The 7,579-nt window shown below is 43.3% G+C and overlaps 1 protein-coding gene across 1 annotated transcript; it reads right to left on the reverse strand.

Annotated features, from left to right (window-relative positions):
- Positions 1–772: 772 nt before the first annotated feature.
- On the reverse strand, positions 773–2,093 carry LOC149815032 (phospholipase A1-IIdelta-like). Its single transcript, XM_089990190.1, has one exon. The coding sequence runs from the start codon at positions 2,091–2,093 to the stop codon at positions 852–854; it is 1,242 nt and encodes a 413-aa protein (XP_089846316.1). The 3' UTR covers positions 773–851.
- Between the last annotated feature and the right edge of the window lie 5,486 nt (positions 2,094–7,579).

The following is a 7,579-nucleotide window of genomic DNA, read 5'->3' on the forward strand; positions in this document are numbered from 1 at the left end:
TTCATCTCCATGACTCATATGATTCATACTTGTGATAAAGAGTAGCATGTAAACCCACATAAAGAATTAAATCGAGATAACAGTTTAAACCTCGATTTAGTGCACTTTTAATATCAATGGGTCAAGTGGGAGAATGTTGGACATATGGATCGGGTCTAACCCATCGGGTGACTCGATTTGACATTAAAAGCACAGTGAGTTAGTGGGCATGATAGTGGAGGACAATTATTGTCATAAAGAAGGAGGTTATGTGAATGTGTATTGTCCACATTCACTGTACCTCCTCTCCCTCCTCCGCTATATAAAGGGCTGGCTGGCTGGCTGCAATGGATGATGAATAACCATTGCCATGCAATATCAGCCTCAGCCTAGCCTACATTCAGTTCAGTAGGTTCAGGGTCCTGCTCACCGTCGACCTTAGGCCTGGGCACATCGTGGGCTCGACCGGCTGAGAAGAACGCCAAGCACCCACATGCACACTCTATGGCGTCTTTTGGTAAGCTTTTTGTGTATGTTTATGTAGAAAACACCAACACATCTTTCCCTATTCCTTGCCTCAACTCCCCTAAACCCCTTTCCATCCATTTCCCTGTACACTAGGACCAAAATACAATCCTAGATGAATTCTATGCATTAATTCGCTTAATGGAACACTTTTATTGATATCATATACCTATCAATGTAAACCTGCTTTTGGTATCAAGCAAATCCATATTTGGTGTCTTTGAAGAATGATTTCAGAAGATGAGGATCAAGAGTCGAGATAAATTAACAATCATATCATTAATGAAGCAACAATGATGAAAATAAAGAATGACTGAAATTCAACAAAGACACTCACAATTCACATACTAATATTCAGGAGTAGGGATATCATCATCTGCTGGAGTCAAGTGCCACTCAGCATCAGCATCCTGCACCATCCCCTTGTTCCTCTCCACCCACCATGAGGAAGGAACCAAGTACTCTTCCTTCAAGAAATCACATGATTTGTTCACCAAAGCAATGCTCCTCTTGAGCTGCAGCTTGAATTCCTTGTCCTCCCCTTGCCATCCTGCTACCACATGCAGCATGGCCTGCAGGTTATGCCAATCACTTGGGTTCTTAGAGTCCTTCAAGTATGTTGATTTCCTTGTATCAATCACAAGTTCTACACCTGCCCACTCATACCCCAGAGCATTCCCAGGGTAAAGAGGGATTAAATCAATGCAATTGTTGACATGCAAAACCTTGAGATTGGGAAGCCTATTAAATCTTTCACAAAAGCCTTTGTTTCCAACCATTGGGCTTCCAAACACAAAGGCTGCAACAGGTATTGGGTCCTTGTTTCCCACCTTGGTTAGCCCATTCTCCACAATGTCAAAGGCACTCAAAATTGCTAGGGAGGCACCCAGACTATGCCCCACAAATGTGATGCTCATTTCTTCATCTTGGTACTTCTCTACCAATTGCTTTATGAATGTGAAGAGTTGTATCCTGGCACTTGTTTTTGTGAAAGGGGACCTTGGGTCATCACTAGTGTAAATTGTGAGCCAACCATCCATGACCTTTGGGGTGCCCTTGCCCAAGAGACCATCCCAGAAATGGTGTGGTTCTTGTGTGTGGAGTAGGCTAGAGATGGATTCTTGGGTTGGCTTGAAGACATCTACCCACTCAAGGTCTCTGGTCGTGCCACGCCAAGCCACTAGTATGTCGCGTCGGCCCTGGGCTCTGGCAGCCGAGTCCGACAACACGGCGACGTAGCCCATCCAGTTGGACTCGCGACTCCACAACTCGCGTGACCTGGACTTCATGAAGACTGATTCAGCCACGTTGACCTTGGCTGTCGCATAGAGGAAGTTGTGGACAGTGTAGTCCGGTTCCGAATCGGGCCGGACCATGGCGAGCTTTTCAAAGAAGGATTTCTTGCCATAGCGGCTGCTACCACAGTACTTGGAATGTTGGTCATTGTTGAAGGTGTCATAGGTGGCTTGGCAAAAGTCACCACACCTACAGATCAGGGAGCGGAGGCGAGGGTGAAGTGGGTCAAGAAGGCCTGCCCAGTTGTTGCTCCCATGTAACTCCCGCCATGAAGGGTCTGAAATTGCAGCCATTTGACAGAGAGAGAGAGAGAGGTGATGGCCTGAAAGAAAGGGGAGGATGCTTAGATTTTCAGAGCTGCTATGTTTTTTCATAAGAACTATAGTGGGTCATTTTAGTAATATGCTATTTTTTTATTGATCACATCCATCATTGTGCATTTTGATATTTATGCAATGGACTACACTTGAATATTTTTTGTGTAGGGGTTCATCTTTTTCTGGAGTGGTTTCTTTTAAAGTGGAAATGTATGGTCGCACAATGATTTTGTTTAACTACCTGTCCTCATAAAAAAATACAAAGCCTTCATTTTTGGGTTACGAGGGGACTACAATAAGTGGATGCAATTGAGTGCAGATCAGGTCAGGGGTAACCCACACGGTATTCCCTCGCACGGAAATGAGATGAGCCGCTCGTTCGAAAGCATGAACAACCAATGTTAGTCTCGACTCAGCTCATATAGACTCATTTTATTAATAATAAATATATTTTATGTTATACAATGAAAATGGTTTAAGTGTTTTGGCTTGCAAGCAACAAGTTTGGAGTTCAAATCTTATTGCTTACAAGTTTGAAATAATTATTTATTTTGTAAATGAACTAGTAGTTTGAGCTTGGGTTAGTAGGTTTAGGGTTCAAATTTTATTAGTTTCTAATTTAATTTTTTTTTTTAAATGAGCTTGCTTGTGCTCAGCTCATTTAGCTCGGGCTTTTCATGAGCTCAAGCTCGGCTTGGCTCGATACAAGAAAACAGTCAAGCTTGAACACCCTCTATTCCGTTTGTCTGGCTTATTGACCAGCCCTAGCTCTAGGTCGCTCATGGCATTCATTCATGCAATGAATGTTATCCACCTGCCATGGATGGGTTACTTATGTTGCAAGATGAGTACTCAAAAATCTTTTTGGGAGATGTTCATGCTTTAGATGAATGACATCAAGAGTGTACAAAATGGACCCACCTAGGTGGTATCCCATGTGGTAAGCGGGGTCCTGTGTCAGCTGAAGGCCCAGGATCGAATCCCTCTGCCACATGGGGTGGCTGTTGTTCTGGTAGGGTCAGCCTAACCCCAGCTTGCTTTTCAAAAAAAAAAAAGTATCAACTGAGCGGCGTGGTTGGTAGGAGCTGTCAGTGCACGTCTCCTTGTGGTGAGATGTTGCAAGTTCAAAACCCAGTGGTAAGTTGAATGCCTAACCACAGCTTGGCTTAAAAAAAAAAACAATTGGTGGATTAGGTTGGGTTGAATGTTCGACAGGAATCTGACATGTTACTTCTGAATACAGATCCTTAAAATAAGAACCAAATGTGCATTCAGATCGGATACAGATTTTGCTTTGTCAGGTTATTATCTATTATATGACAACCGGATTCGGAATGGTATTTTATGTTAGATATATCAATGTATTGAGATCAAGTCTTTTTCATGTAAAAAGCTTGTTAGTAGCATTACACGTTTTGGATTCAGATTCAACTCAACCTGGTTTAGTATCATTGGGATTAATTTGGACTCTGATTCATCGAATGCATTTTGGATTCACTCTTGGATCTAACATGATCCAACCCATATTTGACGTGTTAGTTAGGGTAAGACTGGTCGGTGGGCCTGCAACGTCAGGAGTACCTATTTATTTTAGTGTATCTTGTTGCAAATTTTATATATTTCTTCACAGATTAACCATGAAAGTAACGTGTTTGGCTTGAAGTACATCACATTTTAAAAGAGAAAATTGTTTTCTTGGATCCGAAAGCAAAGTCGGCATCTGGTTTTTGACGAGGTCTGATCATTGGTGATACGACATATCCCCTTTGGTCAGCCATATGTCATTCCCACCATCCATGGCCATCATCATTACCGTCCATCGTGACAATCAACAGGGCAAACTCTAATAATATGCTATTTAACCAGTTGTTGTTGAGTATCAAAAGCTTATTACGTGCAGTGCAATTGAGAGCAGATCAGCTAAAACGGTGGGTTACACCATTAATGTGAAACACGCCAACACTAGAAGTCACACTCCATTGATCATGAGGGCAGGATATGCAAGAAACAACCCGTTCCTTCTTGCAACTCCTCCTCTCAGAAGGCAACTAGAGTTGAGGTATGTTTTCACATCTGAAAGCTGGTCCCACTGTTTCTTCTATTAAAAACCAGTTGCTTCTTGAACCTCTCACTCCTGATGAAGTGCTTTGGGTTTATATCCCAAATTGATAGCGACAACACACTCGGCCTTGACGGGTTCCAGCGTGCTTTTTTTATTGGCAAGCTGGGGTTAGTCAGACCCCCTACCAGAATACAAAGATTATAAATGATTGCATATCTGAGAGAGAGGGAAACTAGTCTACAGGTTTGTCTTTCCGAACCCGTTTCCTGCAGATACAATTCAGACAATTCATCATTGCCAAACTACAAGCACAATAGTTTTGAATATTCCACAACTTTCGAATGATGCATTGGAACGATACCAACCAAGCATGCTTCAATTTTTTAGATAGAGGCATTTTGTAACACTCAAACTGGTGCAAAGTTTTCCTCCAGACTAACTCTGCCATGGGACACGCAAGGAATAAATAATTAGTAGACTCTTCTTGATACACAAACAGCACAATGATTACTCATCGATATTTCAAATCTTTTAAGTCTTTCAAGATTTAGAAGCCTGTAGTCTATTGCAAATTTAAGGGCGAGTGTTGCACGTGGTATGTGGTCACCATGCCATATATATTTATGTAAATCGAACAAAGTACCCTTCTTTCTATGGATCTCCCAAGCAGATCTAGTGGAGTAGTCGCCTAAATTCCATCCTTAGCTCCTTTGTCTGGTCTACGTATTCACCAGTTTTGTAATTTTCTCATAATGTTGTTGATTACATAACACCAAAACCACAATAGTTAGCACACGATGATGCTCAAAGTGTTGGACATAATGTGTTCGGGTCCAATCCACGGGGTGACCCGGTTTGACAGTCATTAGTGGGTCACATTAGTGGCCACATAATAGGGTTTGTGGGTGGGAGTTACATGAATGAGGAGAGACCACATTAACGTAACTGCTTATTTCTCCCATTATATAAGAAGGTAGGATGCAACAAAGATGATGAGAGATTCGTAGCTGTAATCCTACCCAAATTCCACATCCAGTTTACGTGGTATAGGGTCCTGCTCACCATCGACCTAAGGCTTGGGCTCATTATGGGCGTCGACCAGCTGAGAAGAACGTCAAATACTCTGCACGCGCTCTATGACGAATATAGGTACGCTTTCTGTGTTTGTTTTACAAAAAATGTCAACATTGGGTTATGGGCCCACCACGCATTCAGTTGTGCATGGTCGTGTAGGGCCTTTCAATGTTGTCTGAATTCTGGCCACCGACTGCATGTCGTCGTGGGGTGACATGGGTCACCAGTCATTCCGGCAGTCTGTCACAAACAACGACAGGATGACGATCATGATTTCTCGCTGACTATTGCCATGGTGCGACAACCTTCAATGGTGCGACAAACCCATTTTATGAGGTGATCGCCCATCGTCGTGGGGCGACGTGGGTCTTCGGTAGATGACAACTGTCACTGTGGGAAGACTGCCATAGAGGGTGACTGTCGATTGCCATTCCTAGCAGTCGTACGCTGGTGGCGATTGCAACCCCGATGACCCTCTGTCAAAAAAATAAAAAAAATAAAGGATTGAGGGTTTCACCTGCGCCGTTGGGTTGTAGGGTAGTCTGCCGGCACCTGGATTGCCACAGGATGTCGTCGGAAGAGGGGGCTTTGCCGGATTGCTGGTGGAGTGCAACAAACTCCTTACTTATTGCGTCGGTCATCAGAAAAAGCAGGGTCGAAAAACCCCATTCATCAAAACCCTTCAGTCATCGGGCTAGGGACTTCGGTCGGTGTTTTTTTTGCCGCGGAGGTGCTGGGCCAGTGGCGGCCTTGTCGGCGCCGCTGGCAGCCCGGTGGCATCGCCGATTTATCGGTTGTTCCGGCGGCAGATAAAAAAAAATTTATAACTCTTACCTGTCATCAGGGTGTCGCGGAGGTTGCGTCGCCGTAGATGCATCACCAGAGGTGCATCGCTGGGTGAGGGGACTGTCGTCGGCTGGGCACCGACGTCGGTCGCCGTACGGTGACATGGGGCGATGAAGAGGAGAAACCCTTTTGATTTCTCAGAAAAATGCAAACAGAAACCCAAAGGTTTCTGTTTCATTTTAACAGTGGAACCGGATCGGGTCCAGTGTGTCGACCCGGTGACAGGCCCGATCCAAACCCATTTTGGGTGGATCGGGTTTGCCGTTTATTTTTGGATCAAACCCTGACCCATAATTGTTTCGGGTCTGGGTCTAATCCAGAAAGATCTGGGCCCCGATCGGACCGGGTTAGACCCGGGTTCTGTTAAGGACCGGGACAGACCCGGGTTCATTTTGAATCGGGTAAAATCCAGAACATTTTCGAGTCGGGTCAGACCCGGGTCCAACTCGGGGCTTGTTCGGATCAGATCCGATCCAGATATAGTTCGCACCAGGACCGACCCATGTCCAGTACGGGTCGGGTTAAACCTGGTTCCCATTTGAACCGGGTCAGATCCATGTTTAGCAGGATCCATACACTATTTGGACTGAACCGAATCAAGAACCTGATTCGACCCTTTTCGGGACCGGTTCAGAGCCATTTTTGACCGATTCCTTCCATTTTTTTACCAGTTTCGAGATGCTAAGACCTTGTTTTCATAAATATAAGAAGATACCGGGATTTTGGCATACGATTATACGGTTTTATGAACTTTAGTTCATATTTGGTACCAGTTTATAAGGTTCAGAACCGGTTCAGACCCTTTGATGCCCGGTTCGGGGCCGTTTCAGACCGGTTCATGGTGTTTTTAGACCGGTTCTTGCTTGAGAACCCCAAGTTTTACTATTATAAGCATGCTTTTGTTATTTTTCATGCTTTATAAAGTGTTTATTGTATGCAAAGCATGAGTTATGCATATTAATTTATGTGTTTCATGTTGGTTAAGTTGTGCAAAGCATGAATTGTAACTAAATTCATGATAGTTAGTTTATGTATATTAGTTTAAGCATGAATTATATTATGTTATGAATATACATGCATTAAATGTGTGCATGGGTGTGCTCTATAATACGAATAAGTTTTCGGTAAAAGATCTTGATTGACCGATTCATGTAATCACCAAAGTGATCTGAGTCGTGTTGATTAAGGATTCTTTAAATTGTATTAAGATTCATTATTATGATTATGTGTGAATTTATGAAACATCGATTCTACCCAAAGGTAGGTCATTGTGTTCCAAATTTACACAGGGTATGATAGTAGACGTGTATTCTAGTCTATGAAGCATGTTCGTACCCAAAGGTACAATGCTGAATTACCTCTAGATACATGATCTGCCAGTTTCACCAACTGAAGTCAATTCCTTAAGAATTGAACAGACGGAGCAACTATGAGTATTGTCGTTTCCATCAAAGTTGAACGATAATGACTCAACTATGTT

This window comes from Nuphar pumila, chromosome 15 (assembly GCF_984573655.1).
Source record: "Nuphar pumila chromosome 15, dmNupPumi1.hap1.1, whole genome shotgun sequence".
Lineage (NCBI taxonomy): Eukaryota > Viridiplantae > Streptophyta > Magnoliopsida > Nymphaeales > Nymphaeaceae > Nuphar > Nuphar pumila.